Source organism: Papio anubis, chromosome 19, assembly GCF_008728515.1.
Source record: "Papio anubis isolate 15944 chromosome 19, Panubis1.0, whole genome shotgun sequence".
In the NCBI taxonomy this organism is placed as follows: Eukaryota; Metazoa; Chordata; class Mammalia; order Primates; family Cercopithecidae; genus Papio; species Papio anubis.
In genome coordinates this window covers 28,136,399-28,154,347 of record NC_044994.1, presented here as the reverse complement: position 1 = coordinate 28,154,347, position 17,949 = coordinate 28,136,399, and the positions used below count along the sequence as shown (strand labels likewise).

The window sequence follows — 17,949 nt, the reverse complement described above, 5'->3', positions numbered from 1 at the left end:
AAGAGCACCTCCTCCCATCCCTACTCGGGCCTGCACCCAGAGCACCGGAGACACAGCGGCTCTGTCTTGGAGAACAGGTGCTTCAATTGGGAGGGCCTGGCCAAACCTTATGCGCGGGAAGTGCGGAGCCGGATGCAGGGATGGGGCGGCAGTTGCAGAAGTAAAGCCCAGGCATGCGGTTGTGGGGTGGGGGGAATCTCACGTGTGATCCCAGGTGCGGAACCCGCTGCTGGGAATGGGGTGGAAGCAAAACAGGTACTGCACACCCAGGCGAGGTGCCTCGTGGGGAGTCGAATGTCATGGGTGGTGGACAGTGCGGAACCCGCTGCAGATGGGAGGCAGGTGCTGGGGGCTCACGGGAGATAACTCAGAGGCAGGCTCCGTGGAGAACCCAAGGCGGGCGATCAGGTACAGGCGGCCACAGGCCCTGGAGGCATACAGCGTGGGGACGAGGTGGGAAGAAGGCGTATGCCCCAAGAGCTCAACCTGTGCTGCATCCAGGCCAGCTGTCACCCAGGATATGGGCTGCAGATGCCCTAGGATCCTTGCTGATGCATGATGCGTACTGGTGCCCAGCATGAGAGCCATGGGAAGGCAGCACACAGCCCTGGCTCTCTGGCCCAGGCCCCTGATACCAGGCCAGAGAAAGGCCCGTCACTAAGAGCTCATTTTCCCCTGGCCGGAGACCCGGGGTCTGTGGACTGCAGCGCTAGAGTCCATGCCCAGGTACCCGTATTCCTCAGCGGCCTCTGCCCACTGACCACCCCAGCTCTCTCCCTCACTGCTGAACGGTCAGGACCTTACTTGACAAACACGCATAGTTGTTCGAGGAGGAGTGAATGTACTGATGGATGGATGCAGGCTTTTGCTCATTGACATCACTGCCTACCCCACCATCTGCTTGCCTTCTGGCCATGCTTCAAGCAAGCACTTTAGATGCTGGACTGTCTTCTGCGAATGTGGCTTTGGGCAGCGCTAATAACAAGAGCTACATACAGGGCCTCACTGTGTGCCAGGCACTGCACTGTGTACACTCTTACCTGTCCTGGTCGTTCAATAATCAAATATGCAGATCTAGGAGGTTGCTCTTACAGATGGGGAAGTTGAGGCAGAGAGAGGCAGAATAACTTGCATAAGGGCACACAGCTAGAAGATAAGCTAGCAGCTGGGAAGTCAGCCTCCAGAGCCCAGGCAGGGAAGTGTGTTTTGCTAACTCTCTGGTGTGAGCCTCTGTGGTTTCCAGGGCCTCAGTTTCCCCATCTAAGTTGAGAGAGGGGTGGGGTTGATCCTCCCAGCAGCTGTTCAGTGTGTCACTCCTCGCCCCTCCTTTTAAAGCCCTGCTTCCCAGTGAGAGTCTTCCCTAGGCCAGGGTTTCCAGGCATTCATTTGCATGAATCCCCTAGAGAGCCTATTCAAAGGCAGGTTCTGACTCTTTCAGTTTGAGGTTCTGTGTTTCTAAGTAACCCAGGTGATGCTGATGCCTCATTCATGAATGGCACTCTGAGGAGAAGGGGCCTAGGTCGTTTCCCTGGGAATGCAAGGAGGACCTCTCTTCAAGTTCTGCGGCCAACTAACAAACCACCGGTCCACAGGGGTGCTGCTTCAGACAAGCTTGCTTAGTGATGGACTGGAAGAGGCCAAGTCAGTGCAGAACTCCTGAAGGTTATTAAAAATCACTGAGTTACCGTTAATCAAGAAATACTTTAAAGCAGTTGGCTATGTCCATCCAGGGCACTGTGTGCTTGGGAGGGTGGATGTGAAGATAGTGCCTACAGCTGAGTGGGAAGATGAACCTACACTAGCCACAAGGCAGTGTGGGCTGAATGCCCAGGCAGCACTGGTTCAGGATGCAGGTACAGGTTTCCAGGAGAGGAAGTGGCTACTTCCTAGCAAGATATCCAGGGAAGGTAACCCAAAGGAGGAAGACTTTGAAGTGGGCCATAGCAGTGAGCCGGTCAAGAAGAGGGGAGGAATAGGATATGAGAAACATTGGGAGTCTTGGCCTCTAATTGGCACCCTTAGGTGCATTTCATCAGGATTCCCTGGGCCGCTCCTACCAGAAAGAGACTATCAGAAGTCAGATTGCTTGCTGTCACCCTGCCTTAAGCAGAACCTCTATCCCCACCAAGGAATGTCTGACCTGTGAAGAGGAGTGATCTCCTGGGCCCTGTGCTACAGGCTGCCATGGCCACCTCTCACCTGGTCCAGCTGCTGGCCTTGGGGCTTCCAAGCAAACTGAGCTGGTCCATGCTGAGGTCCCAGGAGGCCAGCTTCTGCACCTAAAGTTTACAGCTAGGTAGGAAAACAGCTCTTCCAACTCCCACTTACAGCCCTTTCTCACCTAAGAACTTGAAAAATTATGTGTCTATGAGTCAGTTGGGCAGACAGGTGAGATGCCCTTAATTTTGTACTTTAAATCTCTCCCCCTGTGTGAATCTTAGTCCCTGGTGCCGCTCACTGAGCCTAATTCCTTACCTCCTGATGATGTTTCCCCAAATCCCCTTGCTCCCAGGTTAACAACTCCCACCCCCAATGTCTCCTAGCAATGAATGGGCTCCATGTGCAAGAATTCTCTACTACATACAAAGCATTCATTCATGTATTCTTCCATTCATTCATTCATTCTTTCATTCACTCACTCACTCGCTCAGCAGAAGATGAATGAATGTCAGAATTAGGCTCGGAGTTGGCGATGGAAAAACAATGAAAGGCAGGCTTTGATGCTAGAAAGTGCCCTGTGGGTGATTTAGGTAGAACTATCCAAAGGCCATGACCAGATTGGATGAGCCTGTGAGAAATGGGAGCAGGGAAACCAGCTATAACTTCTTGCAACTGTCCTGGCTTGAAACACTAGAAGATTCACTTGAAAATTACTAGCACTTTTGGCAGGGGCATTCATTCAGTGTTCAGTGGGCAGCTGCGCCCTGCTGCAAACATGGTAGGCACTAGGAAGACAACAGTCAGCAAGGCAGGCTCTGTGCCTGAGAGGCCCCCGGGACGGGGAAGGAGATAGGTTCATAGTCAGGTCACCCCTCCAAGGCTGCAGAGTGCTGGAGAAGAGTCCTTCCCACAAAGGTCCAGGCTTGGGGTAAAGAGCCTCCCAGACCTGGGGCTGCTAGGAGACCTGCCCAGAGGGTCCTGGAGGAGGAGGTGGGGGAGGGAGGGCAGCATTCCATACTTAAAGGTCTAGAAGTGCAAAAAGGCTTAGAAAATTCCAGATGCAGGAATTTTAATGAAGCTGGAGCACAGACTGCCTCTCTGTGGGGATAAGTGCGAAGGGGAGTGAGAGAAGTAAGAGGGGTCAGACTTTCTGGTACAGAGAAGAAAGCTGACCTTGGTCCAGAAGGGACAGGAACACTCTAGAGTCTCCTCCTGAGAGTGGCTAGATCAGGGGTGTGCTTAGACCCCAGGCAGCAGTGGAGGAGGTGGGAGTGGGGAGGTTGCAGGGAGTACTGCTGTCAGAGGCTGGGCAAAAGTCCTGGTGAAGAGCAGTGAGGGCCTGGTCTGAGGCCCAGATCATGCAGAAGTGATGAAATTCAGGGACTAATGGGACTGAAGACTGGCCCAAGGTGACTTGATGCTGTCAGACTGGGATACTGAGTGGACACAGGGAGTCTCAGGCACAGGGAGACAATATGGAACTCGGTTCAGGACATCTCAGTGAAGATTCAGGGCTCAAAAGGGATAGAGTGTCTGGGGTTGGAGACTTGAGTCATGTCAGGGGCTTGTGCACAGGTCATCTCAGGAGCTCTCAAGTGTTTAGGGAAAGAGGACAGAGCCCTGGGGACAGTGGCACTTAAAGGGTCTCTGTCTCATGCCACAGGTGGGAAGGCTCAGAGAAGTGCAGAAGAGAGCACCTTGGCAATATCTAAGGCCATAAGGCCAATTAGGACAAGGGTTAAACTTAAACAATTAGGAGAGACGCTTAAACTTGTTGGGTAGGCGGTATATGCAGTGGTCTAAGCAGGAACAGCTCTATTATTACCAGGCGGGGATGGCAGCTCCACTATAATGGTCAAGTCCTAAATGGTGAGTAAGGGTAGAAGTTTTCCCACTGGCAAGCCCCCTGAAAACCTTGGCCTCCTAGTCTGGAAGATATTAGGTTGGTGTGAAAGTAATTGCGCCTTTTGCATCAAAATGGCAAGAGCCGCAATTACTTTCGCACCAACCTACAGTTGGGGGCTGCAATTTTGAGGGATCAAATTTCCCACCATATTTATCAGGATAGGAATAGGTATGTCCAAGAAGGCTGAATTTGGTTTGGATAATGAAATTAACTTAAGTGTGTCCTACTAGAGTGCAATGCACACTTTTCCAACAATGAGAGCTCACAAACCTGGATATCCTGGTACCTAGGAAATCAGAAGTGGGCTGGCACAGGAAGCAGTGAGACAGACACAGCATTGGAGCAAGTTTCTCTCCAAAGACTGGCAGAGTGCCCCAGCAGAAACTGAAAGCAGTGGAAAGAAAGGTTAGAAACCCCAGGAAGCTCCCTCCCCTAGACTGACACAAGACCTTTCCTGTGAATAGAAACTAAAAGGGCAGTTCAACATCACGACATGATTGGGAACAAGGCTCCATTATATCTAATGTTTGAAACAACCAAACCCACCAGTACTAGGCTGACCACAGGACTGAGAGGGCGGAGGGCCCAGAGTAGCAGTCTTCCTGGCTCTGTCTTCCCAGGGGCTTGGCTTCTCCCATGTTCATTCATGAGCAGATCCACTGGGCCAGGCCAGCCTCTTCTTGGTCCCTTCTGTGCTAGTACCTCCTTCCTACTCTTCGCCCCCTACCCCTTTATACCACCAAGACAGGAATCTCAGATACTCTATTTACTGACTGGCAGATTACATTTGAGAATGGTTTCTCCACCAGCCGTCAATGTTGTCAAACTCATTCATCCCTGAATTCAGCAAATATGTGACAATACACTGCCAGATACTGTGGACAACAGGAAAACCATCTGATGGCCAGGTGTTTAGGCTTTAGCAGGCTTGTACAGGGGGCTCACATTGCTTGCCCATCCTGTATCCATTGGCCCCTCTGATTTTGCTTTAGAAAACCACCCCACATTAGAGCAGCCATGTGATCTCACTGGGACCTACTCTGCCTCTAGGCCAGCATAGGTGATCTCACAGCTCATTACATCAGATGGGCAAGCACAAGTCACTCAATGTGTGGCTTTCCCCTGCCCACTGTGATTAGTTGAGGAATGGTCCAGTCAGAGTAAAGTTAGAGACTTAATGCTAAGGGTTATTTCCTTTGATATTAACAAGGAAAAAAGTAACGTAGAGGCTGTTTGCATTCCTCTTACGGCAATGAGGAATAGCCTCAGGAGTAAGCTGCCATGTGGCCAGGCATGGTGGCTCACCCCTATAATCCCAGCATTTTGGGAGGCCAAGACAGAAGGATGGCTTGAGTCCAGGAGTTCAAGATCAGCCTGGGCAACATAGTGAGGCCCTGTCTCTATTAAAAATAATAACGGGCCAGGCCCAGTGGCTCACGCCTGTAATCCCAGCACTTTGGGAGGCTGAGGCGGGTGGATCACCTGAGGTCAGGAGTTCAGGACCAGCCTGGCCAACATGGTGAAACCCCGTCTCTACTAAAAATACAAAAATTAGCTAGGCATGGTGGCATGTGCCTGTAATCCCAGCTACTCAGGAGGCTGAGGCAGGAGAATCACTTGAACCCAGGAGGTGGAGGTTGCAGTGAGCCGAGATCAGGACACTGCACTCCAGCCTGGGCAATAAGAGCGAAACTCAGTTTCAAATAATAACAAAAGGAGAAAGCTGCCATGGAAAGGGCAGAGCTGAGCAAACTAGAGAAAGGAAGGCAGAGCCCGTATCAGACTGCACCTGAAGCCTATCCCACCACTGAACTTTTTTCAGTCATATGAGCCAGTAATTCCTTTGTTTGAGATGAACTTCCTTACAAAAGAAGGCATCTACCTGACACAGCATAAAACATACACAAAGATAGAAGATAGAAGGTGACAAGTGCCATAAAAGGAAATTGGAATAAAATACTACAGAATTCAGAGAGAGAAAAAAAGAATACTTGAGGGGTTTACTAAAGGCTCTATGGAGGTGACATGAGCTGAGCTTTATTTAATCATAATAGTAGCAGATACAAACCACTGTTGTCTTATTTATATCCCAGGCACCAAACTAGTGTTTTTCATACATTGGCTCATTTAATTCTCAGGACAATCCTACAAACTGGTTACTGCTGTTCTACCTTTCTGCCAGAATGAAGCACCCCAGTTCTCTGCTGAACACATGGGCATCTGCAACAAAGATTTAATTTCCTAGCTTCTCCTGAAGCTAGGTATGACCACAACACTAAATTCTGCCTGAGGAGACTAAGTAAAATCATATGGGACTTCCAAGAAATGTTTTTAAAGTCAGGGGCAGGCCTTTCTTCATGCCTTCCTCCTCTTTACTGGCTGGAATGCAAAGATCATGGCAGGAGGCCACGCAGCCATCCTGGAAGGTGAAAGCCTCATACTGAGGACGTCAGACAGCGAAATAAGAGCCTGGGTCCTTGATCCTGTAGACATCTCCCTGCCCATCCTGGTCTGTCTGCCTTGACTCCTTTCATATGAGAGAAATAAACTTTTAACTTGTGTAAAACAGAAAGAAAATTTTACAATGTTTTTCACACACAGTTGAATGGCAGCCAGACTCATATACTAATCTTATCTCCACTTTTAGAAATGAGGGGAACAGCTTGCCCACAGTGATACCCAGTGTGAGCTGGGTTTCTGTTGCTCGACTCATTGAGGTTCCAACCCTTACCTAGACTGCCCTATGAAATATCTAGAACTTGGTCAGGAGAAAAAATATAGGGGAAAATGTCAGCAAAAGCCAAAGACTAAGGGTAGCAGGGGCAGAAGTGAGAGTTCGGAGTGAAAGGTGACATAATTTGCCTATTCCACAGAGCAGGAAGAGGCTCCCTTTGCATCCCTCTGTTGGCGGGCAGTTTGGGGACAGTCAGCAGGCACCTGGCTGCAGGGGAGCCCCCGCAAGAGCAGCCTCTGTGGAGCCGTGCCTTCCACCCCAGGAGGAGCTTCTCGGACAAAGCAAGGCCTCTCTCCTTCACTCTGGTGTCTTCACTCGGTTCTGGGTCCCAGATACTTTTTTTTTTTCTTTTGAGATGGAGTCTCACTCTGTTGCCCAGGCTGGAGTGCAGTGGCTCAATCTTGGCCCACTGCAACCTCCTCCTCCTGGGTTCAAGCGGTTCTCCTGCCTCAGCCTCTGGAACATCTGGGATTATTGGTGCCCACCACCACACCTGGCTTTTTTGTTGTTGTTGTATTTTTAGTAGAGATGAGGTTTCACCATGTTGGCCAAGCTGGTCTCGAACTCCTGACCTCAAGTGATCTACCTGCCTTAGCCTCTCAAATTGCTGGAATTACAGGTATGAACCACCACGCCCAGCCCGGGTGCCAGATCTGTGAGTCCACCAGAGTGTGGGGCTTAGAGTCCTCTATCCACCAACCACAGGCAGCCATCCCACATTGTCTCTCTTCTGGCCTCAGCCTCATTGTCCTTGGAGTGCCAGTCTCTTATTTAAGCGTGGCAGAGCCTTACTACTGGACCATCCACTACATGCTAGGAGGGGAAGAATTCCTCACAATGTAACACTTCTTGTATTTAACTTATGGATATGCTCATTCTTTTTCCATTTAACAATTCTTTTTTTTTTGGAGACGGTCTCCCTCTTTCACCCAGGCTGGAGTGCAGTGGCACAATCTTTGCTCACTGCAAGCTCCGCCTCACAGGTTCATGCCATTCTCCTGCCTCAGCCTCCCCAGTAGCAGGGACTATAGGTGCCCGCCACCATGCCCGGCTAATTTTTTTGTATTTTTAGTAGAGACAGGTTTTCACCGTGTTAGCCAGGATGGTCTCGATCTCCTGACCCCGTTATCCCCCCGCCTCGGACTCCCAAAGTACTGGGATTAGAGGCGTGAGCCACCGTGCCCTGCCTTTTCATTTAACAATTCTTACAAGGAAATTTTAAATATATTAAAAAATTAGAATAGTATGACCACCCCACCACTGCCCAGCTTCACTAATAATCCACACATCTAAAACCCACCTAATCCTTGCCACACAATCATTATGAAACAACCTAAGACAAAAATTCATTTCATCCATAAATACTGCAAGTATGATTCAAAGGAACTTTTTTTTTTTTTTAAAGAAACCAAGGCTGAAGTGGGAGGACTGCTTGAGCCCGGGAGTTCAAGACCAGCTTAGGCAACACTTCAAAACCCAGTCTCTAGAGACAAAAAAAACAAAACCAATCATAACCAAAGCCCCACTGTCATATATTTAAATGTTGTTTCCCTAAAATCATCAAATATCCAGGCAGAGTTCAAATTTGCTTTGTCCCTTAAGCATATTTTTACAAGACTGATTGGCTAGTTCAGATGAGGATGCAAACAAGGTTCATACATTGCACTGGATTCACGCGTCTCAAGTATCTTTCAATCTCCAGGCTTCCTTTCCCTTTTCCTCTTGTAATGTATTTGTTGAAGAATCTGGGTCCCTCTGTAGTCACTCCTCTCCCCATTCTCAGCCCCTGGTAATCACATACCTGTTTTCTGGCCCTATCATTTTGTAGGGTCCACTTTGTACTGATGTACTGCTGACTAGGTATGTTTATGTTCAAGCATCAGAGCCAAGGCCCAAACCTCTGCCCTGGCCCTCCTTCTGCTGTGGCCCAACTTACCTGAGCTGGGCTCTCTGCCTCCTTGCCTGTTAATCCTAGAAGTGGGCGCCGAGGAAGGACAAGCAGAAAGGAGGGAGTTGGGGAGAGCAGCTTGTTACATGGACATCAGGGCTGTTCCCACTAGCAGCAACAGCTTTGTGTTAGCTTGGCTCCAATTTGAATGAAATATTCCAAGGCCATTTTCCCCAACATGTTGTTACCAAAAAAAAAACAAACCTCCCAGCATGCAGAAAAATTGAAAGACTTGTACAATGAACACCCCTTAAGGAGTTTCTACCATTAACATTTTATTTAAAGGCTTTGGGACTCTGAAGTTTAATGTTTGTGAAATGTTATGAGCCAGACCCTCCACACTGAAAATTCTCAAAGTAAATTAATTTGTTAAATGCTCTTAGAATTCCTACAATAAAGACACCTATCTAACTTTAGTTAGCCCTGTGTTTCCTGAATATATCTTACTTTGGAGCACTTTTTTTTTTTGGTACCAATTTACATCCTGGAAAATGTTGTTTACCATGCTTTAAAAAACACTGGTAAAATAAAGATAATATTTACCATCTTAACTATTTTAGAGTGTACAGTTCAGTCGGTATACAGTATTCACATAACTGTGCAATCAATCCCCAGAACTTTTTGTCTTGCAAAACTGAAACACTATACCCATTAAACAACTCCTCATTTCCTCCTCCCCCAGTGCTTGGAAACTACCATTCTACTTTGTTTCTATGCATTTGACTGCTCTAGATACTTCACATAAATGGAAGCATACAGTATTTGTCTTTCGGTGACTGGCTTACTTCACTTAGCATCATGTCCTCAAGATTCATCCATGTTGCAGCATGTGTCAGCATATCTTCCTTTTAGAGGTTGAATAATATTCCACTGTATGAATACACATTTTGCTGATCATTCACCCACTGATGGACACGTATTGCTTCTATCTCTTAGCTACTGTGAATAATGGTACTGTGAGTATGGGCATACAAAACTACCACTAATATTTTACAGTGCTGGCTTCATATCTATCCATGTGTCCGTCACTCCACCCATCTTATTTTTTATGTATTTCTTAAGTTACAGACCACAGTAACTTCCCTTAAACATGTCAGTATACACATCAATGACCAGCATTCATTGTTTTTTTCCAAGTCATTTTGAACTGCTGTAGCAATGGGTAATATAGCCTCGAACGCACACACACAAACACATGCGTCACTACAGAAAACTTTTCCTGGCAGACAGGAAAGGGCGCGTTGTTGGTGATGTCATTTTAATTAAGATAAAACCACCACCACCATTTAGGAATAGCCTGGGTAACAAGGGCTGCGTCATAGACTGCCACTTTTGCCATCTTGCTCAGAGCAGGGCCATGCCTAACCCATATCTGAGGATTGCTTCAGATATTATGAATTGCTTCAATATTATGAATTACTACAATTCAAAATAATTGCTTCAGATATTATGAACTACAATACGGTTCAAAGGTGCTTTAGCAGATGAAGACATAAGTGTATAAACACATATGAATTACAATGCAGACTGCCCAGATGTGTAGCAAGTCCTCTGAATGTTTACTAAACTGTAAGGTGATTGCTGAGGAAGATGCTTGACGACCATTTGGGAAAACTGACAACTTGGAAACTCAGTCTCTCTAGGTGAGGCCTACTTTCAGATAACCTGGGGGGTTCTGTGCTGGGAGGGGAGCTAAAGGACTAAGTTAGGCCTCTCAATCTGCTCTGGAAGCCTGCATGCACTTGGGTCAGAATAAGCCCGTGTGTCAATGTGAGTAAAGATTCCTCAGCTGATAGCAGGGAAATGGGCACGGCATTTTGGTCTCTGAGGTTCAAAGCTCAGATGCTCACTGCCTTGGTACACACACACACATACCCCATCCCCCAGCTGAGGGCACAAGAGTATACAGATGCAATAGTCTAAAGTACATTGTTCAAATATGGATGGCCATAAGCCACATGTGGCTATGCAGCACTTAAATGTGGCTAGTCTGAACTGAGAGAGGCCCTATAAAATACTTCAGTAACAGGTTTTTATATTGATTACAGGTTGACATAATAATATTTTGGATATACCGTATTAAAGGAAATGGGTCATTAAATTTCACCTGTTTCATTATGTGGCTACTTGAAAATTTTAAAATTACATATGTAGCTCACACTATAAAACACAGATTAGAAATACTCTATAGCACTGACCTAGAAACATCCATTTAGGTAAAACATTTTAACCCTTTTGGAAGCAAAATATGTTAAATAATGGCGTAAACTCCCACCAAGAAAATCCTCACCTTCCTCCTTTCAACACATTTATTATATACAGCCTTCACTGTATTGTCAATCTGTCAGATGGCTCTATGTTCCAACAGGGTCGGAATAGTCCTCTGCTCACACCAGCCGTGTTCACAGTATTTCCTATGTCTTCCCTGTTAACCTCTCTCCACCCAACACCCAGGCTCCCAACTCTCCTGGCTGCCTCCAGCCCACAGCTGGCACAACTGACAGGCTGTTTCCAGCACCCTTTTCTTCTTTCTGCATCCTCCCTGGAGGACATACATCCCTCATCTTGTGACTTCAGCTATCACATAAATTCAGATGTTTCGGAACTCTATTTTTTACCTTCTATATCTATCAGTTTAAATGTCAGGATATTTTACTTTCGGTAAAGCCCTAAAAAGACGAATCTATGTACTTCTAAAGAACAAAAGAAATGATTGGCTGCAGCTCAAACCTACAACTGCTTGCCAAACTCTACAATGTCTGGCATATGCTACAAAGAAGGGGATCAAGACAGAGCACACTTGGTGTGGTATGCTTATCTACAGAAAATGTTAAACTAAAAATTAAGTAATCTAGGTTTCCTATCTTGTTTTTCCTATGTCTACTCTCTGAAGAGGGCAATAAATAAGGAAATGTCCCAAAGAGGGACAAATGAAGTCCCAAAATAACACAAAATTGGGCAAATCCAGTCATGAAGAAAGAACAGAGGTTCTTAAATTGGGACACACAGAGGCAGGTCTGTGGGTCTAGGAATCTCTGAACGTATGTGCAAAGTTCTGGGTGTGTGTACATATGTTATATAACAAAGTGAAGGGTCCATAGCTTTCATCACATTTCAAAGGGTCTAGCACTCAAATAAGGACTACTGCTACGTGACTTAATAAATGAAGCTCAGGTCGGGTGCAGTGGCTCATGCCTGTAATCCCAGCACTTTGGGAGGCCAAGGTGAGCAGATCACCTGAGATCAGGAGTTTGAGACCAGCCTGGTCAATGGTGAAACCCAGTCTCTACTAAAAATACAAAAATTAGCCAGGCATGGTGGTGTGTGCCTCTAGTCCCAGCTACTCAGGAGGCTGAGGAAAGACAATCGCTGGAACCTGGGAGGTGGAGGTTGCAACAAAGCAAGACTCTATCTCAAAAAAAAAAAAAAAAAAAAAAAGAAACTCAGTTCTATTATGAAGGCAAAGATGATCTATTTACGTGATATTATTTTAAGATACCAGTGACTGCAAGCATGTAGTTATTAAGTCCATTACAGTGCACATTTATTGACTCTGTGTATCTTCACAGTGTGATCTTCACCACAGCTTGCAAAATGCAACCACTCAGCATCTTCTGCTTCCTTGTGTTCAGTTTTTCCACTGCAGTTCTTCCAGCATAATTTTCTGATAGCAAGTGTATGACTTTGGCTATAACAAAGATAAAGAAGTCATGAAATGTTTTTCCAATTAATGGCGTAAACATGAATGGAAGTTACAACCTGAAAATTGAAATGTACAGGTTTTAAAATACCATCGTTAACATTTTAGCCATTTTATTTTAACCTGGAAAATATTTTACTGTATTCACATAAAACTGCAAGACTAAATTTTAATCTTACTCACTGGCAATAACATCACCAAAAGAAGCAAGAAACAGACAATGAATCTCTGTCAAATGTTGTTTAAAAAATACAAAAGATAAAAAATTTTTAAATAAATGTTGTTTTAATGATCAATGGAATTTCATGAAATGGATATTCCAGTTAGTCTTTTAGATAACATTACTAAATGTATTTATAACAATTTCAACTTTACTATATATTCTAGATTATTTTATTTTTTTGACATCCCTGTGAGGGGGATGGAATTGCATTTTTACTACTGGTAAAGAAAGACAATGAAAGATTTAATGTACTGCCCAATGAAGGAGTCTTGGTCTCCAGTGTGACCTCTAACTGCGTGACCTTGGGCAAGACTATCATATTAATGCTCCCTACCCCCTACACCCCCAGCCCTTTAAAAAGGCAGACCCAGAATGTTACCAAGGTATGTTAGTAACAAATCTCTATGAAAATACAACATCTTCTATAAATTTAACCTCCAAATTAGCTTCCCAAACCAGAAACGACTAAAGTGAAAAACCTAAGTAGGTTTTAGGGCAGTAAACACTGAAAACAATACCAGAGCACTCACATTACACTCTCATTTGCTGACAGTCCCTGTCACCAGATGCATTCTCATGATTAAAAGGGAAGAATGAAGTCATGAAACCCATTTTAAAAAATCAGTCCTCCTGAACCTATGCAACAAGATGACTGCGAGCCCTTACAAATAGTCACTCTGGGAGGTTATAACAGTGCTGCTGTGCCTCAATTGTTTTCTGAAATTACTCTAGAGAAAATGCCTCCATATTATGCAGACTATGATTTGAGTACTCTCAATGATAGCTCATATTCCTCTTGATGAATCTGACTGTTGAAAGCACCTGGAAGTAAGCTTTATAATAAATATAAATGGCAAGCTTAATAGATATGAATGGCAAGGTTTAAAAAGAGGAAACGATTGAAATAACACCATAAAAGGCATTATAATTTGTTTTTTTGCATCACTAGTAAGCTAGTTCTGAACACAATTCCTACAGAGAAGTTTCAAGAATATTTTAAGTGATAGCAACATCACTGGAATCTCAATTATTATGGATTAAAGTTCTCTCATTTCATTAAAAGAATGATTTGAAGTAGTGAAATTATTGAAATAAACATATGTGGTATAATTCTTTCCAAGGGAGTTACTTTGAGGAACAGTACTTGTTTGGCTATGTAAGCTTTGAGATAGTGGGTTTTTCTTTTTGGTAATGTCCTTTAAATCCAGCATATTAACATGTCACATTTAAGAAGATAGGGAGTTTGGCAAACCAACCTAAAGGGTAGTGTTTGCTTATATTACCTTTGTAAATCTATTACTAGCAAAAGCTTCATTTGAACGGTATTTGGAATTTGGTAACTGAAATATTAGCAATCCAAATAATACGTTAAGTCATGCATTAGTTCCATCTTGCAAATCCTAAGTCACCATAATGACCAAAGGAAAAAACAACCCCTTTAGACAAAAAACTCAAATTCTATACATGTTCCCTTCCTGCACTTTCTAAGTGGCTTCCCGCCAGTGTCCCACATGGGGGCCATTGAAGAGGTCTTCACACCAGGTTAGAGGTGAAGGGAGCACTGTGGGCAGGCAAAGTGGAAGGAAGGGGTGCCTTTCAAATGCCTGAAGCATGGAATTTCAACAGATTTCTCCCCTCTTCAGCAAGCCAACAGCACAAACTAGTTCAACTGCTAAACCCAGCCCAGAGAGGCAGGAGGAAAGCCATGGGGGCATGGCAATATCTCATTTTAATAAATATAATTATAATGAGCACTAACATGTTTGGTTGACATGACAAGATCTGCTGGATATGTTATAAAAGACATTGCTCAGAAATCTCTCTCCATTAAGCACTTACCCTCATCATATTGTCATTTGAAATTGCTATTTGAAATTGTATTTTCAACAGTACAGATATATGAAGGTTGAAAAAGCCTAAGAAAATATGACACAGAATGATACGAGGAGCTTTCTGAACGTTTATATTTTTTTAGGGGGGACAGGGTCTCACTCACCCAGGCTGGAGTGCAATGGTGTGATTATGGTTTGCTGCAGCCTCAACCTCCTGGGCTCAAGTGATCCTCCCACTTCACCCTCCCAAGTAGCTGGGACCCACAGTCATGCGCCATCACATCTGGCTAATTTCTTTTATTTCTGGTAGGGACCGGGGGTCTCACTATGTTGCTCAGGCTGGTCTCAAACTCCTGGGCTCAAGCAGTCCTCCCGTCTTGGCGTCCTAAAGTGCTAGGATTACAGGCATGAGCCAATACACCCAGCCACATTTAGACATTTTTAAAGAATAAAATCTGGGCCAGGCACAGTGGCCCATGCCTGTAACGCTAGCACTTTGGGAGGCCAAGACAGGAGGATTGCTTGAGCCCAGGAGATGCAGACCAGCCTGGCCAACACAGTGAAACTCCATCTCTACTAAAAATACAAAAAAAACTTAGCCAGGCATGGTGGTGCGTGTCTATAGTCCCAGCTATCTGGGAGGCTGAGGTAGGAAGACTGATTGAGCTCGGGAGGTGGAGGTTGCAGTGAGCTGGGATCTTGCCACTACACTCCAGCCTAGGTGACAGAGTGAGACCCTGTCTCTCACACACACAAAAAAAGAATAAAACCTGTAAAAGGCTAGATTAAAAGTGATTCCTGCTGTCTAGGTGGGTGGGATGGGGAGGAGGCTGTAAACAGTAGATGCTCTATGCCAGCTCAGGTGGCAAATGCATGAGGCCCAGGGCATAAGCCTTGCTATGCCTGAAAGCTCCACTGCAGGATCTGAGGTGAAGGGTTCAATCATAAGGATACGACTACCAAAGTGCAATCCAGAATACGTTTAAAAATCACAAACATTTTGAATCAAATTAAGAATCTACTGTAGTCAAATTCTAAAACACACCATTACGAAAATCACTTTCATCTCAAATGGTTGTTTATAAAAACAATATTATGCATGCAAGCAATCTGGTCAAGCAAACTTTTAAAAGTCAAGTGCAATATATCAATTTCAGATTACCACAAAACAAAGTGGTAGACACCATGAATAAAGATATATGTCCCTCTCCATGAAAATGTGGCATAAAATTTGCCACGAAAGACCCCACAATTTCTAGTTAATCTGATGGAAACAAAAATAGGGAAGAAATACCTTTGACTTGTTTCTACACAGTGGGTCCAGTCATTTATTTCTGGAACTTGATCAGTCTTCTTCCAGGTGTATAAGCAAATCTTTCCACACTCCAATCCTACTGCAACCACATATCTGTTTTTAAGGGAGGGGGACAAAAGTGACTAACTTAGCATGAAATTCTGTTATCGCCATCATTGCTCTAAAGTAGTTCTTCACAGTGTCCCAACTGTCCCTGCCTTGCAAAAGACTCTGCAGGCATCAGCCCAGGACATGCTGCACTGCTCTGCTGTGTCCTCAAGGAGCCTCCACTCTACAGGGGCTGCACACAGATTTATCTGTATCCTCTGATGGCAAAGCCCACGAGCCAGTGTTTCCCCAGCTGGCTACAGGGACCCTTGTTCCACTGAAGATGCTTGTTACAGAAAAAGCACCACAGTCCTAGATTTGGTGAAGTAAGACTCTTTGAGCCATATTCCTAACCTGTATTTTACATTCTGAATCATTAGGTTCTATCAATTCAAAAATTATTATGAGAAACATAACCATTTTGGAAAAGACAGTAACTGAGGCCAGGCGCGGTGGCATATGCCTGTAATCCCAGCACTTTGGGAGGCCGAGGCAGGTGGATCACTTGAGGTCAGGAGATCAAGACCTGCCCGGCCAACATGGTGAAACCTCATCTCTACTAAAAATGCAAAAAAATCAGCCAGGCGTGGTGGCGCATGCCTGTAATCCCACCTACTTGGGAGGCTGAGGCAGGAGAATCACTTAAACTCAGGAGGCAGAGGTTGCAGTGAGCAGAGATCATGCCACTGCACTCAAGCCTGGGTGACAGAGTGAGACTCCGTCTCAAAAAAAAAAAAAGAAAAGAAAAGAAAAAGACAGTAACTCAGAGGCCAGGAGAATTCACAAATGAAATGACATGAGGGTTACGTATTAAGAAACCAAGTGGTCCCCTTAAAACTAAGCCCCACACAGAGACTGACCGTTGAGAAGGGTGGAGCGCTGGGTGGAGCGCTGGGCAGACGCTGACAGCTGTCACAGCCCCACCCACATCCAGGACTGAGGAGCAGGGGCCAATGTTATGCTCAATACAGTCATCAGTGGAGTCGCACTCACCCCAGACAACCACCTAATACAGACAGATCACACACTGTAAAGCCTTCTCTCTGCAAGGTTTCTAGCAATGCACTACAGTTTCATTGGCAAAGATACAACAAAGTATTTGCTCCGGTGTTTTTTTAAATGCATCATTTACATTTGTGTATGATGTGCCAGGACTTGAGAACATTTCAAGCATCACAAAGAAGGCACAGTACAGCAGACACGCGTCTGTGAGAGCTCACTTTGGTCCAAAGACAAAACGCTCCTGCCCAGAGACCAGACAGAGGTGTCTAACATGCCTTCTACACTCACAAATTGGTTATGATCCAGTGGAGTCCCATCAGTAGGCTCATGCACTTCCCCAAGAAGCTACTACAAAATGTTTAAGAATTAATCAGCTTTTGGGCCAGGCGCAGTGGCTCACGCCTGTAATCCCAGCACTTTGGGAGGCCAAGGCAGGTGTATCACCTGAGGTCAGGAGTTTGAGACCGGCTTGGCCAACATAGTGAAACCCCGTCTCTACTAAAAATATAAAAATTAGCTGGGCATGGTGGTGGGTGCCTGTAATCCTAGCTACTAGGGAGGCTGAGGCAGGAGAATTGCTTGAACGTAGGAAGCGGAGGTTGCAGTGAGCCGAGATCGTACCATTGCACTCCAGCCTGGGCAACAAGAGTGAAACTCCGTCTCAAAAAAAAAAAAAAAAAGAACTAATCAGCTTTCTAGCTCTTTCTCTACACTGTCCATTGCTCAGGGAATCTACTCAGCTATAAGGAAAACCTGACCTACATGATACCCCTCAAGAAATGAGGCTTCCCTGGAAGCTCATACCTCAAGGATGTGTGAATGGTCACAAAGCAATGGAGAGTGGGCTGGGCGTGGTGGCTTACACCTATAATCCTAGCAGATTGGGAGGTAGAGACGGGTGGACTGCTTGAAGACAGGAGCTCAAAACCAGCCTGGCCAACATGGTGAAACCCCGTTTCTACTAAAAATACAAAAAATTAGCTGGGCATGGTGGTGGGTGCCTGTAATCTCAGCTACTCAGGAGGCCGAGGCAGGAGAATCG

At 45.3% G+C, this 17,949-nt stretch overlaps 1 protein-coding gene across 5 annotated transcripts in view; it reads right to left on the bottom strand.

The window, feature by feature from the left end:
- Positions 1-12,200: 12,200 nt before the first annotated feature.
- The window catches only part of ELP2 (elongator acetyltransferase complex subunit 2), a 40,160-nt gene continuing 34,411 nt past the window's right edge, over positions 12,201-17,949 (bottom strand). For 2 of the 5 annotated variants that reach the window (XM_003914309.4, XM_017951672.2), the window contains 3 exons: positions 16,766-16,911; positions 15,798-15,911; positions 12,201-12,436 (listed from right to left, as the gene is read on the bottom strand). In XM_003914309.4, coding sequence (XP_003914358.1) covers positions 12,280-12,436; positions 15,798-15,911; positions 16,766-16,911 — 417 coding nt within the window. In that variant the 3' untranslated portion in view covers positions 12,201-12,279. Of the gene's footprint in view, positions 12,437-15,797; positions 15,912-16,765; positions 16,912-17,711; positions 17,869-17,949 lie in introns of those variants that run through there. The other 3 variants (XR_002518682.1, XR_002518681.2, XR_002518684.1) reach the window with 3 other exon arrangements.